Below are 24,086 nucleotides of genomic sequence, written 5' to 3'. Positions count from 1 at the left end.
GCAGAACTGATGCCTTTGAACTGTGGTGTTGGAGAAGACTCTTGAGAGTCCCTTAGACTGCAAGGAGATCCCACCAGTCCATCCTAAAGGAGATCAGTCCTGGGTGTTCACTGGAAGGACTGATATTGAAGCTGAAACTCCAATACTTTGGCCACCTGATGTGAAGAGCTGACTCATTTGAAAAGACCCTGATGCTGGGAAAGGTTGAGGGCAGGAGGAGAAGGGGATGACAGAGGATGAGATGGTTGGATGGCATCACCGACTCAATGGACATGGGTTTGGGTGGACTCTGGGAGTTGGTGATGGACAGGGAGGCCTGGCGTGCTGCGGTTCATGGTTTCGCAGAGTCAGACACGACTGAGCAACTGAACTGAACTGAACTAGTTTAACATGGGAAAGCTTTCAATTATCATTTAAAATATAGGAATCAGTATAAGCAGAAAACTTTATATTAATGTATCACTCACTCTTAGGATACTCTCTCATTACTCTTAGACTTGGGAATCACACATATCTTTGAAAGCAGGAAATCCTATACCCAGGATATCCTATATTCAGAATGAATAATAACTGGATATTCATTCTTCTGCATTAGAGCAGATACTTAAGAATGGATACAGCAATAAACTTATTCCTATTATTCTTAACGATTTTTTTCAAGGACAAAAATATTCACTTGGTCATTAGCTCTATTCAAGGCAATAACTTCTTGGCTTCTTAAAGGTCACTACTGTCCAGAGCTTCCCAGGTTGACTCAGTGATAAAGAATCTGCCTGCAATACGGGAGACCCAGGTTTGATCCCTGGGTTGGGAAGATCCTCTGAAGGGAATGGCAACCCACTCCAGCCTTCTTGCCTGGGAAATCTCATGGACAGAGTAGCCCGACAGGCTACAGTCCATGAGATCGTAAAAGACTTAGTGACTAAACAATACTGACAACAATGTCCAGAACAAACAAATAATAATCAGGGGCTACATGGCAGTAAAATACATTTTAAAGAGTCAAAATAGGTACAAAATGTGGAAAAATACAGAAGGAAAATTAAAAAAAAAAAATACAGTCTTCTTAGTTCTAACAGGGTTACAGCACAATATGAATCTAAGACCAGCAGCGTACTCTTAACGGAACTACCTAACTAGTTTTATCCTAAAATTTCTAAGGGCAAGAATAATTTTGAATTTTGCTGGCAAAGCACAAGATGAAATGAATACATAAGATTTAACCTTTTATACCTTTTTAAAAAGGCCGTAAAAGGGCAATTTTTTCCTGGAAGGGTATAAAAACGATTGATACGTTACTCATATTTTCTAAATTTAAGCACTCTAGATGAATAAAATGCTAAGTAAGCTACTACTTCTATTTCCAGAATGGGAAAACTATTAATTTTTGAAGTTTACTGTGATTCTTGCTGGAAACATAGAAGAAATGCAGGAACCAGAGCAAAGATAAGCTGGCCTTGAAGTTCACAATTTTCTAAGTCATTTCTATCAGCCTTAATAGAATTTTTAGTGTAACACATCTTCTGAGAGTATTCCAGTGTTGGTGTCCTCTGTCAGGGGTGATATCCAGAAATAAACCTAATATTCAGATTATGTTTAAGGGAGGAGTAAAGAGTTTGATGGACTATGTTCTGGATATTATATTTCTATCACTGCATCTTAAGATTAAATCACCCCCTAACTTGTATCAATCCGTTTGTTGTTGTTTAGTTGCTAAGTCATATCCGACTCTTTCGCAACCCCAGGAACTGTAGCCAGCCAGGCTGCTCTATCCATGGGATTTCCCAGGCAAGAACACTGGAATGGGTTGCCATTGTTTTCTCTTCCCGACCCAGGGATCAAAGCTGTGTCTCTTTTATTGGCAGTGGATTCTTTACCACTGTGCCATCAGGGAAGTCCCATATAGGTCTGTTAATTAATGTTGTTCATCTGCTAAGTGACTGGCTTTTGCACAACAGATGCACAGTATCTTCAAATCCATGCCTTAGCAAAAGTACAAATAATTAACATGATCTCAGGTCTCCAAAATCACTAAGGATGGTGACTGCACCCGTAAAATTAAAAGATGCTTGCTCCTTGGAAGGAAAGCTATGACAAACCTAGAGAGCTTATTAAAAAGTAGAGACATCACTTTGCTGACAAAGGTTTGTATAGTCAAAGCTATGGCTTTTCCAGTATTCATGTAAGGATATGAGAGTTGGACGATAAGGAAGGCTGAGAGCCAAAGAATTGACGCTTTCAAATTGTGGTGCTGAAGGAGACTTTTGAGAGTTCGTTGGACCGCAGGAGATCAAATTAGTCAATCTTATAGGAAATCAACCCTGAATATTCATTGGAAGAACTGATGCTGAAGCTCCAATACTTTGGCCACCTGATACAAAGAGCTGACTCACTGGGAAAGACCCTGATACTGGGGAAGATTGGAGGCAAAAGAAGGGGGCAAATGATGTGATGGTTAGATAGCAACACTAACTCAATGGACATGAATCTGAGCAAACTCTGGGAGAGAGTGGTGGACAGGGAAGCCTGGAGTGCAGCAGTCCAAGAGGTCACAAAGAATCAGAAATGACTTAATGAACAACACCACACTGAATAATTACTGTAAAAGTTAAAAAAAATTTATTCTCAAGGTTAACAGAGTAGAAAAGAAAATGTCAAATGTTTGAATGCAACCTGTTTTTTATCTTCAGCAGAGCTGGCCTGCTCACTTGAGCAGATGATCACTTCTGCCATCTACAACAGTGCACACTTCTGTCACATTACACCCTGTTCTATGGTATGGCTAGACACACATTTAATGTTCTATTGATAGAACACAGTTAATGTTCTGCTGTTGACTTTATTAAGAACATACAATTATAAGATACAATAATCTTGCTATAAACACAATTGTTCAGTAAACATTTTATAACACATGAAATGTTATGATTAGATAAATGCTTCACATAAAATATATTATTGTACAATATGTTATAGTAGATTTAATTATGTAGTATATAATATTACATATAAAAGTATAATATATAAACATTATAATACAACCATTATTTCTTTGCTAAAATTAACAGGGAATGCTCTACTCCAAAAGCTCAAGTGTTTCAAAAATAAACTCTCTGAAGGCAGGCAATGTTTGTATAGTCATTGTTTATAAACTAAACTAATGTGGTGGTTTTTTTGTTTTTGAAATGTACTCTGTCTTGTATTCTCCACTCACTTTCTTCATTTGAAGCACAGTTCCTTGTGTTCATACTAAGTTTTATTTTTATATTTTGAAAAACTGAAAACTAATGTGGTGTTGTTTCCAGAACTAATTTGTTTTTTTTTTTTAAATGTACTGTCTTGTATTCTCCACTCACTTTCTTCATTTGAAGGACAGTTCCTTGGGTTCACACAAAGTTCTGTTTTTATATTTTGAAATCCTAAAAACTATAAAATTCATACACTTTTCTTCCCCCCTGCCATTTGCAACATGAATAAAAGATACTGTATTGGTTAAAAGAACTGGTGAAATTCGTTTTCATAAGTTTAGCAAGAGGTCCAGGTATTTAACTGAATAACTGAAAATAACATTAAAATAACAGGGAAGGTACAAAGAACCACTTGTACCTGCTGCTTTACTCATGAACTTTTCTATATTTAAAAAACAACTGTGAACTGCTATCAAATAATGATAGTTTAAGCTTCATTTCCGTTCAGACGCTTTTTTGGTAAGATCGGAAAATTCTAGGACAATAAAATGATCACGATGACAATAGATCAAGATGTTCTTCCAGGGAAACTTCAATATACCATATTATAGTACTCAAGCCTAAAACTGGATAAAACTAAAGCTATTTTACTACAGTGCTTCATGCTATTGTAAAATGTTGCTCAATAATTTGTAAGCAAATTATTGCAACTTAGAAATAATATCTCCTAGGGACTTTCCTGGCAGTCCAATGATGAAGATTTCACCTTCCAAGACAGGGGGCATGAGTTCAATCCCTGGTCAGAGAGCTAAGATCTCAAATGCCTCACAACCAAAAAATCAAAACATAAAACATAAGCAATATGTAACAAATATAATACAGACTTTAAAAACGGTCCACATTTTAATTTAAAAAAAGAAAAAAGAAAATATCTCCTACTTTAAAAGGCCCACAACTAAATTATTAGTTTTAAAAGACTTATAGGATCAGTAGCATGCTAGACCATTGAGGACAAAAATAGGAACTATAAAATGAAAAAACACAAAAACAAGAAAGGGTGATGATTTTAATAAAATAAAAACTTTGACAGAATATAGGAAGAATAACAGGTAACAACTACCATTTTCTATACTCTGGTAATTCAATTAATATGAACATGTATTAGGATAGAAACTTCCTAAGCAGAAAACTCTCTTTCTCTGCTCTCTGAAATGTCAGCCTTGCCTGACAAAGATTTGAAGTCAAATACAAAGAAGATTCAAGACTGGGCTAACCTGAGAGCTTTTAGCTACAGATATTATAATGTAGGAACATTCAGCAGGTGTATCATTGGTGAACTGGGAATAACTTGTTAAATTTCATAAATAAAAACTTTCTAGCTCAGAAAGCACTTGTTCCAACATCTGTACCTATTAACAACCAGAAAGTCTTAAATTTCAGGGTAGTTTCTGCTTAACCATTAAAGAAAGCCAATCTCATTCTTTTATTCTTTGCAATGTCACAACTCTGAGCGGTGAATCTGAAAAGAAGTGAACAGCTACATTTCTGAACAGTCTGGGGAAAATAAAAGATTGGGACTTTAACAGAAACAAGGTAAGAAACAAGTTAAACAGGAAAAACATGATTATATGCAGTCTAAGTGCTCTCGTTTCTGGGGGTAACTCGGTAAATTAGTACAATCCTTTCTGAAAGCAATCTGTCAAAAGGTTTTCAGAGTCATTAATTTCTTTATGACCTTTGATACAGTAATTCCAATTCTAGAAATCTACGCCGAAGAAATAATCTCAGAAATTTAAAAAAGGGCTAAATATATATTAAATTGTTCCTTGCAACATGATCCAGACTAGGGAGAACCCACTGGGAAAAAAACCAATGATACGTTTAAGAACATTACAATATAGCCACAGGATGGAAACTTTACTATATAGGTATTAAAATAACAACTATGAAAAAAATGTATTCTATACAATGTTAAATAGAAAAGGCAGGAGACACAATTAGTTATAATCCAGATGCATATACAATTATTTTTAAAGGTATACATACAGTACAAATGAAATAAATTATAATATTATTAGTTATTAAGAATGCAAGGTTAGTGGGTGATTTTTGTAATCTTTTTGCTCTTTTTCCAATTTTTATAAATATTTAATGTAATTTATATAATGTGTAAACAGAATTTGTGAAAACAAAAAAAATGACTTGGAAGTAATTAAGAGCAATGAGGACATAATCAAATTACATCTAGAAATATTCTTTTTTAAAAAATCGAAATACAGTTTATTTATGTTAAGTTTCAGGTGTCCAGCAAAGTGATTCAGTTATATATGTATATATGCGTGTGTGTGTGTATAGATATATACATATATATACATATTCTTTTTTAGATTCTTTTCCATTATAGGTTAGTGCATCTAGAATTACTCTGATTCAAATAAATATGGATTATATAATAAAATTTAAAGTAGATACCTATTAAAAATCAAATATATTTGTTTAATGTGTATAAATCAATCTGATCTAAAAAAGCTTCATTCTATGTAGTAGATGAACAATAAATTAGCCATTTTACAAACTTAGACATTCAAAAGAGAACATGAGGCATTTAATTTAGGCATTTTTAAAAAAGAATATTAAAATAGCCTTCCTACGTTCTTATATACAATTACTTGCAATTTCTATGATAAAATTTCATGATTTATGTATGAAATCATGTAAAAAATTTTCATGATTTTCACGCATGAAAATCATTAAAAGTTCTAAAGAAAGTAAGCATACAAAAAATAACACTTTATCCAGTCATTCTTTTCCATTATACAACCACTAGCTGTATACTTTTTGCTAACTCCCATTTTCTCATGACAATTCCTATAGCATAAGAACCAGCAAAAGGATAAAAACATATCTCTTAGCAAAGATTTGAGAAAGAGGAAGATGAAAATGACCAGAATGCTAGAAATAGAAATAAATTATCTGGGGCCTAAGAACCCAAGCTATATTATTAATCGTAAATTACTAATTCCCATAAAAATTCATATGAATAAAGAAAACTAAGTACTTAGTACTACTCACAACTAAGAAAAATATTAAATCATTTACTACACACCAGACATTGTAACTAGGCCTTTTATAAATTCATGATCAACCTTAATGTGGTCATTATTTACCAAAGGATTTACTACATTAAGAACACACTACAGGTGCACCTTTTGCATGTCTATTTTCTCAATTCTATGGTAAGTTCTTTGAGACAGGAATATTTTTAAAATTAATTTTTATTAGAGTACAGTTGTTTTACAATGTTGCATTAGTTGGTGCTGTATAGCAAAGCCAATCAGCTATATATATATATATATATAGCTGACATATATATATATATATATATATATCTCCCCTCTTTTTTGGATTTCCTTCCTATTTAGGACATCACAGAGCATTGAGTAGAATTCCATGTGCTATATAGTAGGTTCTCATTAGTTATCTAATTTATAAATATTAATGTATATGTCAATCCCATTTTCCTAATTCACCCTACCCCTCCTTTCCTGTCCATATGTCCATATGTATCCATATATCCATTCTCTACTTCTGGATCTCTATTTCTATTTTACAAATAAATTCAGGTGTATCATTTTTTTATATTCCACATATAAATAGTATTATATGATAAGTTGTTCCTGTTCTGATTTACTTCACTCTATATGACATCTAGGTCTCTCCACATTTTTGCAAATTGCATAATTTCATTCCTTTTTATGGCTGAGTAATATTCAGCAGTAATACATACCACATCTTTATACATTCTTCTGTGGATAGACATTTAGGCTGTTTCCATGTCCTGGCTATTGTAAACAGTGCTGCAGTGAACACTGAGGTGCATGTATCTTTTGGAATTATGGTTTCTCCAGGTATATGCCTAACAGTGGGATAGCTGGGTCACGTGGTAGTTCTACTTTTTAGTTTAAGGAACCTCCATACTGCTCTCCATAGTGGCTGAATCAATTTACATTCCCACCAACAGTGTAAGAGGGTTCCCTTTCCTCTATACCATCTTCAGTATTTACTATTTGTGAATTTTTTGATGGTGGTCATTCTAAATGGTGTGAGGTGATACCTCACTGTAGTTTTGACTTACATTTCTCTAATAACTGGTGATCCTGAACATCTTTTCATGTGTTTGTTGGCCATCTGTAGGTCTTCTCTGAAGAAGTATCTATTTAGGTCTTCTCATTTTTGATCGGTTGTTTTTTTGATATCGAGCTACATGAGCTGTTAATCTTTTGTTAGTTGCTTCATCTGCAAATATTTTCTCCCACTCTGAGGGTTGTCTTTTCATTTTGTTTACGGTTTCTCTTGCTGTGCAAAAGCGTCCAAGTTTCACTAAATCCAAATTGTTTCTCTTTGTTGTTATTACTCTAGAAGATGGGTCAAAAAAGATCTTGCTGTGATTTATCTCATAGAGTGTTCTATGTTTTATAGTATCTAGAGTATCTATAGTATCTCATAGAGTGTTCTATATTTTATAGTATCTAGTCTTACATATAGATCTTTAATCCATTTTGAACTTATTTTTGTGTACAATGTTAAGAGAATGTTCTAATTTCATTCTTTTACATGTACCTGACCAGTTTCCCAGCACCACTTATTGAAGAGACTGTCTTTTCTCCATTGCATATTCTTGCCTCCTTTGACACAGATTAGGTGACCGTAGATGTGTGGGTTATTTCTGAGCCTTCTATCTTGTTCCACTGATCTATATTCCTGTTTTTGTGCTAGTACCATGCTGCCCTGATAACTGTAGCTTTGTAGTATAGTATAACGTCAGGGAGCCTGATTGCTCCGGCTCTGTTTTACTTTCTTAAGACTGCTTCGGCCTGGCTTCCCTGATGGTCCAGTGGTTAAGAATCCACCTTGCAATGAAAGGAATACCACCATTTTGGTCCCTGATCCAGGAAGATTCCCATATGTTGCTGTGCAACTAAGCCCATCTGCCACAACTACTGAGCCTGTGTACTCCAACTACTGAAGCTCGTGTGCCTAGGGCCTGTGCTCCGCAACAAGCACTGCCACAAGTCATCCCCGCTGGCAGCAACAAGGACCCGCCACAGCCAAAATATAAAATAAATCTTAAAAAAAAAGGACTGCTTTGGCTATTTGAGGTCTTTCGTGTTTCTATACAAATTGTAAAATTTTTTGTCCTAATTCTGTGAAAAATGTCCTTGATGATTTGACAGGGGTTACACTGAATCTGTAGATTGCTTTGGGTAGTACAGTCAATTTCACAATCCAATTCTTCCAATCCAAGAACATGGTATATCTCTCCATCTGCTTGTGTCATCTTTGATTTCTTTCATGAGTAACTTAGTCTTTTGAAAGTGAAAGTCACTCAGTCGTGTCCAACTTTTTGAATATAGCTCTTTTGCCTCCTTAAGGTAGGTTTACTCCTAGGTATTTTATTCTTTTTTTGTTGCATGGTAAATGGTATAGTTTCCTTAATTTCTCTTTCTGATCTTTCATTGTTAGTGTATAAGAATGTAAGAGATTCTGAGTATTAATTTTGATTCCTGCAACTTTGCCAAATTCATTGATGAGCTCTAGTAGTCTTCTATTGGTGTCTGTAGGACTTTTTATGTACAGTATCAGGTCATCTGAAAAAAGTGAGTTTTACTTCTTTTCCAACCTGGATTCCTTTTATTTTTCTTCTCTGATTGCTGTTGCTACAACTTCCACAACTATGTTGAATAAAAGTACTGAGACTGGATAAGCTTTTTCTGCATCTATTGAGAAGAACATATGTTTTTTATTCAATTTGTTAATATGGTGTATCACATCGATTTGTTTGCATACATTGAATAATCCTTGCACTCCTGGGATAAATCCCACTTGATCATTGTTATGATCCTTTTAAAATGTTGTTAGGTTTGGTTTGCTAGTATTTTGGTGAGGATTTTTGCATCTATGTTTATCAGTGATATTGCCCTGTAATTTTCTTTTTTCTGTGATATCTTTGTCTGGTTTTGGTATCAGGGTGATGGTGGCCTCGTACAATGAAGTTGGGAGTATTTATCCCTCTGCAATTTTTTGGAATTGTTTGAGAAGGATAGGTGTTAGCCAGTCTCTAAATGTTTGACAGAATTCACCTTAAAGCCATTTGGTTCTGAACTTTTGTTTCTTGGAAGATTTTTAATCACAGTTTCAATTCCATTACTTGTGACTGCCTGTGCCTGTGTGTGTGTGCTCTGTTGTGTAGAGTCTTTGTGACCCCATGGACTGTAGCCCACAGGTTCTTCTGTCCATGGGATTTTTCAGGCAAGAATACTGGAGCAGGTTGCCATTTCCTCTTCCAGGGGATCTTCCTGACCCAGGGATTGAATCCAGGTCTCTTATGTCTCTTGAATGGGCAGGGGGATTCTTTACCACTAACATCACCTGGGAAGCCCCTACTTGTGATTCGTCTGTTCAGATCTTCCCATCCCTTCATGTTGTCTCTGCACAGCCAACAGCAGTCCTCTCCCTGGATCTGCTTTCCTAACCCCATGTTTTAGCATTCAGCCCCCACCAGCAGCTTCTGCTCCTACGCTGGGGTGCCCAGGGTAGATTCTGGAGGAGGCTTTGGCATAGACGGGCCACATGCGCCTTATATATGATCAAAGGAGGCTTTGGTGGTGGTGGCACTCAGGACCCTGCAAGGGTGGGCAGCGGAGGCCTTGGCTTGAGCAGCAGATGAGCTTGCTCAGTCGGGAAGGAATATTTTTACTTACTGCTTACTCCCATCCTTCTTAGCACAAGGTACATATCAGGTGTTTAATACAAGCTGAATGAATTTAATTCATTACAGTTAGGGTGACTGTACATTCCAAATTGTCTAGGATAGTTCCGGTTTGCCTGTGGTATCAGCATATTGAAAACAGTGTACCTTTTTGCTTTCAAAGTGTCCTGATCTGGGTAATAAATTACGTGAAAATACTACTGCACCTAAGTTAAAGTTCTTCAAAAATGTCATTAAAATTTCCAGAACATAAAGAATGAATGAGCTAAGGTGCAAAGCACTGTCAAATGAAGCAGCAGAGCTGAAAAGAGCAGATGAAGAGCAGAAGCAGGCAGTTCCACAGAACATGGAGCCACCTCGTCACTTTTGCTGCTTGCTGGGCCCAAGAAAGAGCAAGTCCTACATTTAGAGATTCTTCCAAAAGCTAATTTCCCATTTATAAGAGCACTGAAAGGGCTCTCATTTCAACTAGGGATACAAGGAATTCAGAAGGCTTATACTATACCAAGCATTATACCTTCTATAGCTCCATACTGACTAAAGAAAAACTGCAATGAATCTATATCCAAAACCACACTCTGAGAGAGCATTCATTTATATTTTTAATGATATGGTTGGAATAGACTTCATCTTAATCTTCTCTTTCCACAAAAGAAAGATTTTATAAGACAAACCTTCAGGAAAAACAGTAAGTCATTAATAAGGTTTCACTGGGCTCTGAAATTAATTTATTGATATATAAATACATTTAATTAAAACACTCCTTTTGTTACAGACTGAACTGTGTTACCCCTAAGACTCCTATGTTAAAGTCCAAACCGCCAGTACCTCAGAATGTGGCTGGATTTCGAGACAAGACCTTTAAAGAGGCAACTAAATTAAAATGAAGTCACATGGGTGGGTCCTATCTAATGTGATGGGTGTCCTAATAAGGAGAGATCAGGACACAGATACACAGACTGAAGACCATGAGAAGATACAGATAGAAGATAGCCATCTACAAACCAAAGAAAAGGGCCTCAGAAGAAACCAACTCTGCTAACACCTTGATTTTGGATTTTTAGCCTTCAGAACTATGAGAAAATAAACCTATGTTATAAATCCACATAACTTAGTCAACCAATATTTTCAAATATCTAATTCGTATTACAAAATCATGCATGGTGAAAAAAAACCCTTTAAAGGACAAGAACGGTCACTGGATTTTGGTAAAACAGGGAACAAAAGTTCACTGATGCAGTTTCAGATCCCACTTGCAACTACCCTTTAAGAAACCACCACCTGTTGAGTTCTGGCATCACATCAAAGAAGAATCTTCACAATTATCTGAAAACAGTTATGGAAATATTCCTCTCTTTTCAAATCACACACTGGTGTACTGCTGGATTGTCCTTATATTGTCAAACAAAGCAACATGTTACAAAAGGCTGAGCGCACAGATGTCAGAATCCAGGTACTCCTTTATAAGTCAATCTTTAAAAAGTTTGCAAAACTGTAAAGCAATACCATTCTTCTTACTGATGTTGTTTTGGAAAATGCGTTTTTAATAAAATTATGTTACTGATGTAAAGATGCCATGGATTCACTACTTTCATATCCAAGTAAATGAAGAAGTTTTTAAACAATTTCTCAGTTTTAATTTCTAATACAGTAAATATCAGTAGCTATAGCCATATAAACATAAGCTCTTTGAAATCCTTGTTATGGGCTGAATTGCATCCTTTGCAAACTCATGTGCTTAAGTCCTAACCCTCAAATGTGACTGTATTTGGAAGTCAGGCTGTAACTCATAAAGATGGGACCCTAATCCTACAGGGCTGGGATCCTTATAAAGAAGAGGAAGAGACACCAGAGTACCTCACTTTCTCTGAGAGCACATACAGGAAATGTCATGTGAGGACACAGTGAGAAGGCCCCATCAGCAAGTCAGGAAGAAAGGTCTCACCAGAAACCAACCCCACCCGCCCCCCGACCTTGGACTACTAGCTTCTAGACTGTGAGAAACTAAGTAACCTTGGACATCTAGCCTCTAGACTGTGAGAAACTAAGTAGCTATTTAAGCCACTCAGCCTATGGTGTTTTGTTATGGTAGCTGCCTGAGTAGACTAATACAGTCCCTGATATTATTAAAAGCTTACAAGGGGTCCTGAGACCAAAAAATTTGAAAATCACTGAATTAGATAATAATCACTTGGCTGTGTAAATTAAACGTTTGCAAACAATTTCTTACTTCATAGTGACAACTTGGAAAAGTCATCACAATTCTCAATAGATATCCAAAGCAGGAAAAGGGAGAAAATTAAGGTCAACCCTAAATAAACTTTTTTAACTTGATATACACAACTGTATGACACTTGAAAGCATATGAAAATGGGGAAACACAATGTAGAAGAATTAACATAGGCTGCAAAGGCACCTGCTTTTCACTTTCAGGAAACCAGACCTGTCAATCTGTTTGGCCTGGCACAGGCTAACTCCTAGACTACTTGTTAAGTCTATTAACTTTCTAAATATAAAATAAGATATAAAACAAAAGAGGAAACCTTCAGTTTTGCTTAATGAGAAAAAAATAACCACAAAATTGTAAGAAAACATGAAGAAATCAAGCGGTAAACTGACAAATACACCAACTGCAATTTTTTTTAACTGCACAAAACTCATTAAGAATATAGGGAATAATAGTAAGAAACTCTATTTCAGTATATGTGAAAAATAAAGATTTTGCTCTCCAAGTAACTGTACTTGATAAGGTAAAAATGGTATCAAAGTTGTAGAAATCACCTAAGAATGAAAAAAAAAATCAATTGAATTATAGTTGATTTATAATGCTGTGTTAATTTTAGGTGACAGATTCTTTTCCATTAGTTTATTAGAAGATACTGAATATAGTTCCCGGACCTTATTATTTATTTTTTATACATAAGAATGAACATTTTAATAGATATGGGCCCTTAAGTAATTATTAATTTATAAAAGCTTAAATAGGTGGAAAAATGCATTTACCTTAGCAAGTTTCTGAATCTCATAGATGCAAACATGTTGGGGTGCTTTTCTAGTAACATATAAACTGTGCATTCAAGTACTACAGTTTTATGTATAGTAGCATTTCATCTAAAAAGTCAGGCAAAAATGCTAATTTCTAAGGCTCCAATGCTATGAGCAGCATTCAAAATTACATTTTCATAAATTTCATTTCATATAATTTTCTATGGAAAGAAAACACAAATTCAGCTTGAGCTAACTTTTCTCTTGGTTCAATGTTTGTACAGAAAAATAATTATGCAGTCCGTCTGGAAAAGTATAATCAATCCACAGCCATGCAAGAATCAATTTTATCTTGTGAGAATTTCTCCAAGTTCCAGTTCTTTCCTTATTACATGCTGCAAAAAGCAGTAATAACTTTTATAGCCAAATATCACTTCATAAGATACCAGGTGGCTTTCAATATTTACCATATAAGTCATGCATGAAATTTAAACATTACAAAAAATGACTTACCAGTTGACACTCCTGAAATATGCACATTTTCAGAATGTTCTGCAAGAGCACCATGTCCTAAAATTAAACATAATGAATAAACTAATTTCCAAGATAAAAATTTAAAAAAAATTTTCAGATTCTCCCTCTAACAGAAAAACAGGTACTTAGAGCTACTTATAATATTCAGAAACTAAATTAAAGTCTCATAATAATCTTCAAAACAATATTACAAAGCCCCAAATCATAATCTCAGTAAGAACAACAAAACGTTTTGGAAGTCATGACACGGTAGTGTAATATAAAGGCCAAATACATAGATGTGATTAATATCAGAAAGAATTTTCTGTCAAGTGAACAGTCAAAAGAGAACTTAGGACTATTACCAGAAAAGGGACAATCATATACTTTTTAAAACAGCATTTCTCTAAAAGCATGCTTAATAGTCCACAATGTGCTCACTGTTACAGTCACACATGTTGGTACTTAAAAAAAAAAGGTCTGGCTTTTGCACTGTCTTCTAAGTCTGTCAACATTTTATCAACAACTCTAATAGTCTTTAGGGGCTTCCCCTGTGGCTCAAATGGTAAAGAATTCGCCTGCAATGCAGGAGACCTGGGTTTGATCCCTGGGTTGGGAAGATCCCCTGGAGAAGGGAGAAGCTACCCACTCCAGTATTCTGACCTGAAGAATTCCATGGACTGTATAATCCATGGGGTCGCAAAGAGTCGGACAAGACTGAGAGACTTTCAATCAATCAATCAATCAATCGTCTTTAGAGTAGAGACATAATTATATCCTATTTTGGTAGCCCCTGGTTTTCTATACCTCCTACCACAAAGCTGGGCACATGAAAGCATTCAAGTAACTGAAATTAGTTACCAAGTATCAGCTAGAAAAATAGCATTTAAAAAAGACCCCTTTTAAAGTAGAAACTATTTACTCCTTTAAATGAGTAAACAGTGTCCCTCAGGTATTATCCTTAAAAATTTAATTTAGCTGTATTATGAATGACTTCCATCTACCTCTACTTTTCTTGTACAAGTTGCTCATGTTTACTTCTAAAGTTTTGTCTCTTGTCTATGCCTTAGGTCAATTTCCAGCTGCTAAGGCATTCTCCCTAGTGCGGGGCAGGTTCAGAGGAAGCTAGGTGGGAGAAACTTCAATGGCAAAAGCAGAATTCTCTCTGAAGGTTCAAAGAGTGAAGATAATAGCAAATACTATAATTAGTAGTTTATCTTTTAAACCACCACATTTCTATGGTTGCTTGATTGCTGTTTCGCATCCCCCAAGGAGCTAAGCTCTAGGACAGCAGAATCTGTGTTCGCCTGCCTCACCACTGTATGCACAGTTCCCAGAACAGAGCAGGTGCTCAAAGGGCTAATGAATGAAGGGAGACTATGGGAGGGCCATGACAATGCAATGAAACCATGCCAGCTAAGCACCTGAGACACAGGACTGGAAAAGGTCAGTTTTCATTCCAAGCCTAAAGAAGGGCAATGCCAAAGAATGTTCACACTATTGTACCACTGCACTCATTTCACATTGCTAGTAAGGTTATATTAAAAATCCTTCAAGCTAGGCCTCAGCAGTACATGAACTGAGAACTTTCAGATGTACAAGCTGGGTTTCAAAGAGGCAGAAGAACCAGAGATCAAATTGCCAACATTTGTTGGATCATGGAGAAAGCAGGGGTGTTTCCAGAAAAACATCACTTCTGCTTCATTGACTACACTAAAGCCTTTGACTGTGTGGATCACAACAAACTGTGGAGAATTCTTAAAGAGTTGGGAGTAACAGACCACCTTACCTGCCTCCTGAGAAATCTGTAGGCAGGTCAAGAAGCAAGTTAGAACCAGATATGGAACAATGGACTGGTTCCAAACTGGGAAAGGAGTACATCGAGGCTGTATATTGTCACCCCGTTTATTTAATTTATATGCAGAGTACATCATACTAATTACTAGGCTAAATGAATCACAAGCTGGAATCAATACTGTCGGGAGAAATATCAACAATCTCAGATATGCAGATAACACCACTCTAATGGCAGAAAATGCAGAGGAACTAAATAGTCTCTTAATGAAGGTGAAAGAGTGAAAAAGCTGGCTTAAAATTCAACACTCAAAAAACTAAGACCATGGCATCCGATTCCATCATTTCATGGCAAATAGAAGGGGAAAAAGTAGAAGCAGTGACAGATTTTTCTTGGCCTCCCTCACTGCAGATGGTGACTACAGTCATGAAATTAAAAGATGTTTGCTCCTCGGAAGGAAAGCTATGACAAACCTAGACAGCATATTAAAAAGCAGATAAATCATTTTGCTAACAAAGGCCCAAATAGTCAAAGCTATGGTTTTTCCAGTAGTCATGTATGGTTGTGAGAACTGGACCATAAAGAAGGCTGAGTGCCAAAGAACTGATGCCTTCAAATTGTGGTGCTGGAGAAGACTCTTGAGAGTCCTGTGGACCGCAAGGAGATCAAACCAGTCAATTCTAAAGGAAATCAACCCTGAATATTCACTGGAAAGACTGATGCTGAAGGCCCAATACTTAGGCCATTTGATGCAAAGAGTTGACTCATTGGAAAAGACCCTAATGCTGGGGAAGACTGAAGGCAAAAAGAGAAGGGGGAGCAGATAATTAGATGGTTAGATGGCATCACCAACTCAACGGATGTGAGCTTGAGCAAACTCCAGGAGATATTGAGGACAGAGGAGCCTGGTGTACTACACTCCATGGAGTTGCAAAGAGTGAGACATGACTTAGCAAATGAACAAGAACAGTGCCAGACAGACTGCACTGAACAGAAATTCATTTTTATAGCTATGTAAAATATATTTTAATTATTACTGAAGAATACTAGTGATAAAACAACCTTCTTAGTTCAACCACAACTACAGCCTTCAAAATGAAAAGAAGGGTTATACTTCCCTCCATTAAAAATGATCCAGTGGAAATGGTGGCATAGGTGTGTAAGTTGTATTTAGTACACAAATAAATTGGATCAGTTATTTATATGAGCACTGAACATTAGTACCACAGAAGCCACATTTTTCCCAGCAATATTAAATGATACAGAGAAATGAAACTACTAGAAAGCTCCTACATTATTTCTTTAATGTGTACCACTTATGAAAATTGGTAGCATAAACAAAACAGTAAATAAGAAACAGATTCAATAAACAACTAACAAGATTGGCTGAAGGTCAGTATAAACTGCCTCAACCTTTGCTATTTACAAGAAGGTCAGCAGCACAGGCATCACAGGGAGCTTATTGTTGGAAAGGCAGAGTCTCAGGCCCTGCCCCAGGTTACTGAGTCAGAATTTACATTTTAACAAGACCACTCCCCTGCTCCCAGTGATTTGAACGCACATTAACATTTGAGAGGCAGGGTTTAAACCTTCTACTTCTAAAGTAGCTACAACTCCAAATTAAAGCTGTGTAATCTGTGACCCTAAGATTCAAATACCCTTAAGGTAGCATATTAAATTATCCTCAGGAGTTTTAATATTAGATACATTTTATACATTAAATTTTTAATTCTAATTCAGTAAACAGAATAAAGACAAGCAGAAGGAAAATAGTAACAATGTAGTATTCAAGACTGTGGGTTCTGGACTAGATTGCCAGGATTCTAACACCAGCTCCAATATTTACTTGCTGTGCAATTTGGGGCAAGTTACCTAACCTCTTTGTGTCTTAATTTCATCTTTAAAACAGAGCAGATAATACCTATCTTATAGGGTTTAGGAGAATTCTGTCAGTAGAAAATAACAGAATTTAATCTATATCCCCGTTAGCATGTAAATGAACAAAGTAAAAACAGTCTTACAATAAAAAAATAAACTGAATTAATTCTATATGTGGTGGTGGTTTAGTTGCTAAGTCATGTCCAACTCTTGCGACTCCATGGACAGTAGCCTGCCAGGCTCCTCTGTCCATGGGATTCTCATGGACAGAGAATCCGGGAGTGGGTTGCCATTTCCCACTCCAGGGGATCTTCCCAAACCAGGAATCAAACCTGGGTCTCCTGCATTGCAGGCAGATTCTTTACCAACTGAGCTACAAGGGAAGCCTAATTCTATATGAAATCACATGAAAAGATATGCCCACTAAGTTAAATATGCTTCAGAATAACATTAGAATATGATCTAATTTTAATTTTTAAATGGTGTATATATAGTTAATGCATATGTTTATATAATCATAACATATATGAAAGCATGTGTGTGTGTATACACACACACACATACACACAGACACATATGTGTGTGTGTCTCTAAGGCTATACACAAACTGAAATTAAAGAGGAAGACCTACTTTGTGTACTTCAGCATTGACCGAATTTACTACAACAGGCACAGATTCCTTTTAAAAAAATTTATCCATATTATCAAAAAAATAGAGAATACATATAGTCCCTTTCCAATCATTCTAAATAAACAGAAGTCTTATAAATATTGTATGAAACATTATAATTTCAGAAGTATTATTGATTTTTAAAACCAACATAACAATACTTTAAGTCATAAAACATGATACTACTAACTTCCCACAAATTTACTCTAGTTTAAAAACAATCCTACTTAAAAGTTAAAAAAATGATATTTCTGATATCATCAAATAACTATCCCTTTTTTGAGGATTACATTATACTAGATATTTCCTACTCTAAGTATCACATGAAATAAGTGGGCTGCTTAATTGAGGTATACTTGTCATTTTTACAAACATGCCACTTACAAAACACATGTTATAAGCTGAGAGCATTGCCTCAAATTGCTTTAATACAAAGTTCATTATATTTCCCCTAATGCCCAGCCCCCAACACCCAAGAGAAGAAAACCCTATACATATGAGGTTGTACACACACCACCTCCTCATTGCAACTACAGTGGCGACCATGTAAGATATTCTCACATAAGTCACCCTTTAAAGTTGCTATATACTGGAATAATACACAGTCTGATAAAACATTACTTCTATAACCATACACTGTGTGTGTGCATGTGCTCAGTCATGTCCAACTCTTTGAGACCCCATGGACTGTAGCCTGCAAGGCTCCTTTGTCCACAGAATTTTTCCAGGCAAGAATACTGGAGTGGGTTGCCATTTCCTCCTCCAGGGGCTCTTCCTGACTCACCGACTGAAACGGTGTCTCTTGCACCTCCTGCATTGGCAGGTGGATTCTTTATTACTGGGCCACCTAGCAACTAATTACTTAGTGGACCAGCTCATTAGCTAGAACTCCTAGAAAACAAGAAAAAGTTCTATTATCACTTAAATAAGGAAATAATTTTTAAGGCTTAATTTTTTTTCATTCCTATTAACCAAATTCCAAAGATAATTGGTCCCACTTATAATTCTTCTTACCAAGCTAAAATATGGTTCTGTAATTTCTGCAATACAAGAGAGAACCTTCTAAAAGAGATATGTACTGTTTTAGGAAAAGAGACCACAGAGTGGTGAATTTGAGCTCTGGAACCAGACTCTGTGGAATCAAACCTTAGCTTTACTACTTATTTTATTCACGAACCTTAATAACAATTTCTCCTAAGATTTACTCACCCGCATAAACAGAATATCCTCATTTAGAGAATATCTTAATTCACGGTCTCTCCATCCTTGTTGCTTTGTATCTTTCTTCCTGTCTATTCTTATTAAGAACTAAAGTTCTTAAAAAATAGCTAATAAATACTGCAAGATGTGATAGATACATGCCAGACACACCCTAAGTGCCTCACAAGGCTTCCCTCAGCTTATCCTTAAAAAAAGCAGTTCACTTTAAGGCAAGAAAACCAGCTTATAGCAATTTAGTAATTTTTTTTCAAAAAGCAAGTAATTGGATGGATTAAAAATTCAAATTCACAGTCATTAAAAAGTTTGTGCTCCTTACTTAAAAAAAGAAATGTGGACATGAATATACTTGCTTGCAAAGGAAACAGTACTTAACTTCTTAACTTTCAGAATTAAAACCCACCTCCCACAGCTACTCCAATTTGTATGGGGGAAGATCACTGGTTAAAAAGTTAATGAGCAGCAGTTACAAGTCACTTATATGATCAGCATCCTACAATCCTATTTTCACTGTGCAGTGAGAAGTATCAAACATCAAAATATGAACATACATATATATACCCCCAAAGCAAACATCGTTTCTATTTTACTTTACTTAAAGAAAAATTTCAAAATTGTAAATAGGGCTTACCAAACTCTCCAAAGTATGAGCCTTCCCAACTACTCCAAAAGTCTCCTCTCTTGTGATTCACTTTTCCACTCCATCTCTTCTTTCCAGAAATATTAGATTTCACTTAGAAAAGAGTCAGTTGTGTCTTTTGCCTTTGGACTTTAACATATTATTCTTTTAGGAAGGTATCTCCTGATTCCCTCATTAGGTTAGGTCATTCTGTTAACAGGCTCCTATAGAACTGTCACTTTCTGAAAACTTATCACACTTGTATTATCTGTGTAATGTCTACTGTGTGACCTTAATCTAGGTGGGGGAAGGTGGGTGGGTGCTGGGACATAGCTGGGTTTGTTCTGTTTTGTATCCCAGTGACTAGCACAGAACCCAACACACAATAGGAGATACTTAGTCCAAATCTGATCAAATAAACGAATGAACAGTAGGTTGATGATACGTAAGTAAAAGGCATAGTATTTGCCACCAAAGAGTTGATTATCTACTGAGAAAATAATTTAAAACATATGAAAAACGTGCACCCCAATGTTCATCGCAGCACTGTTTATAATAGCCAGGACATGGAAGCAACCTAGATGCCCATCAGCAGATGAATGGATAAGGAAGCTGTGGTACATATACACCATGGAATATTACTCAGCCATTAAAAAGAATTCATTTGAATCAGTTCTAATGAGATGGATGAAACTGGAGCCCATTATACAGAGTGAAGTAAGCCAGAAAGATAAAGAACATTACAGCATACTAACACATATATATGGAATTTAGAAAGATGGTAATGATAACCCTATATGCAAAACAGAAAAAGAGACACAGAAGTACAGAACAGACTTTTGAACTCTGTGGGAGAAGGTGAGGGTGGGATGTTTCGAAAGAACAGCATGTATACTATCTATGGTGAAACAGATCACCAGCCCAGGTGGGATGCATGAGACAAGTGCTCCGGCCTGGTGCACTGGGAAGACCCAGAGGAATCGGGTGGAGAGGGAGGTGGGAGGGGGGATCGGGATGGGGAATATGTGTAACTCTATGGCTGATTCATATCAATGTATGACAAAACCCACTGAAATATTGTGAAGTAATTAGCCTCCAACTAATAAAAAAAAAAGAAAAAGAAAAAAAAAGAAAAATAAAATACATGAAACAGAAGCAAATAATATAAAACCAAAATAAAATTAGCAAGCTTTTTACTCAGGTAGGAAGCTTTGGAGGCTTTTCTACTAAAAATGGGAATGGAAGATAGGAGTACCCACCATATTAGCCATGATATTAACCCAGTGCAATTACACAAAAAAAGACAATTATAGGCATAAGGACTGGAAAAGAAGAGGTAAAACGACATCCATCTGTATCTGATATGATTGTATATGTACTTGAAAAACCCAAGACAGTCAAGAGCAAAGTTATAAAAAATATCATAAATTAGTAAAGTAGCAAGATATAAAATAAGCATACAAAAACAAAACACCTCTATAGAAACAAGCAACAGCCAGTCAGAAGATAAGAGAAGATACAATTTTTAATAGCAACAAAGAAAGATTTTTAAAACCTCAAACAGAACTCCTGCTGCTGGTCCTGATGAAGCAATGGATAACAGACCAGCTTCCTCCAGGTAGAAAGCTAATGCAATAAAAGAACTCTTTAATTTGTTTCCCAGAGATCTTTATTTCTCAGAGATCACAGTTTTATACTGCCTGCTGTCTCATGTCTGAAAATGTTGGAAAAAAAATAACACAAGTTCAGACATGAGACAATAGGCAGTTTTAACCAACAAAAAGAGAAAGAAATCCAAAATGGACTTACTAATACCATTTTGTTAACTGTTTTCTAGTTTTTTCAATAATTCTTTTGTTCCTTTTTTCTTCTCTTACTTTCTTCTTTGTGATCTGATGATCTTCTGTGGTGGTCTGATAAGCTTTCTCTCTTTTGTGTATCTACCATAGCATTTTGCTTTGTGGTTCTTATGAGACTTAAATATTTTATAACAGTCTACTTTAAGCTGTTAACTTTGAATGTACACCAAAGCTCTACATTTTTACTCCCCCCATTTTGTATTTTTGATGTCATAATTTATATCTATTCACCCTGAGTATTCATAATAAATTATTTTAGTCACACTTTTAATACTTTTGCTTTTAAACCTTCATACTAGAGTTATAAGTGATTTACTAACCACCAATACAACATTTGAATATTCTGAATTTAACTATGTATTTACCTTTACCAGTGAGATTTATACTTTTATTATCTTTTCTTGTTCCTAATTAATATCCTTTCATTTCAACTTGGAGAAGTTCCTTTTAACATTTCTTGTGAGGCAGTATAGTGGTGCAGTCCTTCAGCTTTTGTTTCTCTGGAAAACTCATTATTCTCCTTTAATTGTGAAGAACAACTTTGCCAGGTAAACTATTTGTGGTTGGCAGTTGCTTTTTTCTTTTTATTTTAGCACTCTGAATATGGCATGCTACTCCCTTGTGGCCTGCAAAGGTTCTGCTAATAGTCTTATGAGGATTTGTTTGCATGTAACAAGTTTTGGTCTTGCTGCTTTTAAGAATCTCTCTTTCAAAAAAAAAAAAAAGAATCTTTCTCTTTTCACAATTTAATAATGCATATGTCAGTCTCCTTGATGCTGTCCATAAGTCTCTTAATCTATCTTCACTCCTTTTCATTCAAATTCCTTTTTTGTGTGTGTAATTCACTAAAGGATGCAAAAAGTCAACCATAAGAAATTAAAAGAAGTAGTTGTTTCTGGTTAGGATGATTATTGTATTAGATGTTGTTCTAGTACCCAGATGAAACTTTTCTAAATTGTGCAAAGTGTATAAGAGAATTTGTTATGCCCTTGTAGAAGTGAGTAACACTTGCCTCTGACAGGCCTACTACCAATCTGTAAAAAAAAATAAGGTTCTGGTAACACTGCTCTAACCAAATTCATATGGCTTGTAGATTTCTTTTCCCAGGTATTCTTTTATTTCCTATGATCTTCCCTAGAGCCATATGAGTAACTGCTGGTTTGTGGAACTCTCATCCTTCTTACCCCATTTTGGAAAATCAAAACTGCATTTCTGTTTCCCAATCATCGGATCTTTCTTTCTTTCTCTCATTCCCTGGGAGTATTTTACCACCTAAGTCAGAACTCGTTAAGGCATTTAGAGTCTCTGGATGAACTCCTAGAATCCTTGTACCTGTGTCCTTCAAGAAGACTCTCAGATACAATTACTCTTACCCTTTCAGTGTGAAGAGTAGTATATTTGACAGAGGGGACATAAACATCACCAGTATTACACCATCTGTCAAAGTAACAGACTTATATTCTTCTCTGTTATTCTTTATTCTACAAAGAAATGCTTAAAAGGCTGCTTTGTTGTCCTTGGTATTTTTGCTGAACTCAATCTTGTGTTTTCTCTATATTACTAATAGCAATGCTTTTATTTTTGGTTATTAAATATCCTTTTTATCTTGGGAACATGTTCTTAATTAGTCAAGTCATTGAGGAATTACTTAATTTCCTTAGTTTTTTCTGCCATTCATTCCTTTTTGGGAGTTTGTGATTTCAATAACTAGAAATTTTTGAGATTTTAATAATCTCCCCAGACTTTCTTTCCAGATTTTCATGTTGTGGAGGCACCTTTTTTTTTGGTCTAAATTACTTTAGAATATTTAGGTCTTAAGCTCTGATTCTACCCAAGCTAATTAAAAAAAAAAAAAAAAAACATTTATTTATTTATGGCTGCCCTGGGTCTTCACCGCTGCATGCGGGCTTTCTCTAGCTGTGGTGAGTAGGGGGCTATTTTGTTCTGGTGTGTGGACTTCGCACTGCGGTAGCTTCTCTTATTGCAGAGCACGGGCTCTAGGATGTGTGGGCTCTAGGGCGCAAGCTCAGCAGTGTGGTACATGGGCTAGTTGCCCCATGGCATGCGAGATCTTCCCGGACCAGGGGTTAAATCCATGTCCCCTGCATTGGCAGGTGGATTCATGACCACTGGACCACCAGGGAAGTCTCCCAATCTCATTTTTTTTTAGTGATTTTAATACAGTTATTTCTACCTGGTCAAATAAGGTATAGAGAAAGTATACTGTTATGGACTGAAATGTGCCACTCAAAATTAATACGCTGAAGCCCAAATGCCCAAGGTGCTGTATTTGGAGACACGGCCTTCAAAGGGATAATTAAGGTTAAAGGAAGTCACAAGGGTGAGGACCTAATCTGATGAGACTGTTTCTTTAAGAAGAGACATCAGATATCTCTTTATTTGTGCAAAGAGAACAGACCATGTGAGGACACAGTGAGATGGACATTGCAAGTCAGGAAGAGGAACCTCATCAGAAACCAACCCAGACAGCACCTTGACCTTGGACTTCTAGCGTCCAGAATTGTAAGAAAATAAATTTACGTTGTTTAAGCTACCCAGTCTCTGGTATTTTGATGAGGCAGCCCAAGCAGA

General features: G+C 35.9%; 1 protein-coding gene across 2 annotated transcripts in view; it reads right to left on the bottom strand.

Moving 5' to 3' along the window:
* LRP12 (LDL receptor related protein 12) overlaps positions 1-24,086 on the bottom strand; it is an 89,084-nt gene that overhangs the window by 37,703 nt on the left and 27,295 nt on the right. The window contains exon 2 of one of the 2 annotated variants that reach the window (XM_061123615.1): positions 13,456-13,512. The exons of the other annotated variant lie outside the window; for it this stretch is intronic. Coding sequence (XP_060979598.1) covers positions 13,456-13,512 — 57 coding nt within the window. The remainder of the gene's footprint in view (positions 1-13,455; positions 13,513-24,086) is intronic. 2 annotated transcript variants of the gene reach the window in all.

Source organism: Dama dama, chromosome 21 (genome assembly GCF_033118175.1).
Source record: "Dama dama isolate Ldn47 chromosome 21, ASM3311817v1, whole genome shotgun sequence".
Classification (NCBI taxonomy): Eukaryota; Metazoa; Chordata; class Mammalia; order Artiodactyla; family Cervidae; genus Dama; species Dama dama.
Note: the sequence above shows the minus strand (reverse complement) of the source record. Positions and strands in the feature narration are given on the sequence as shown.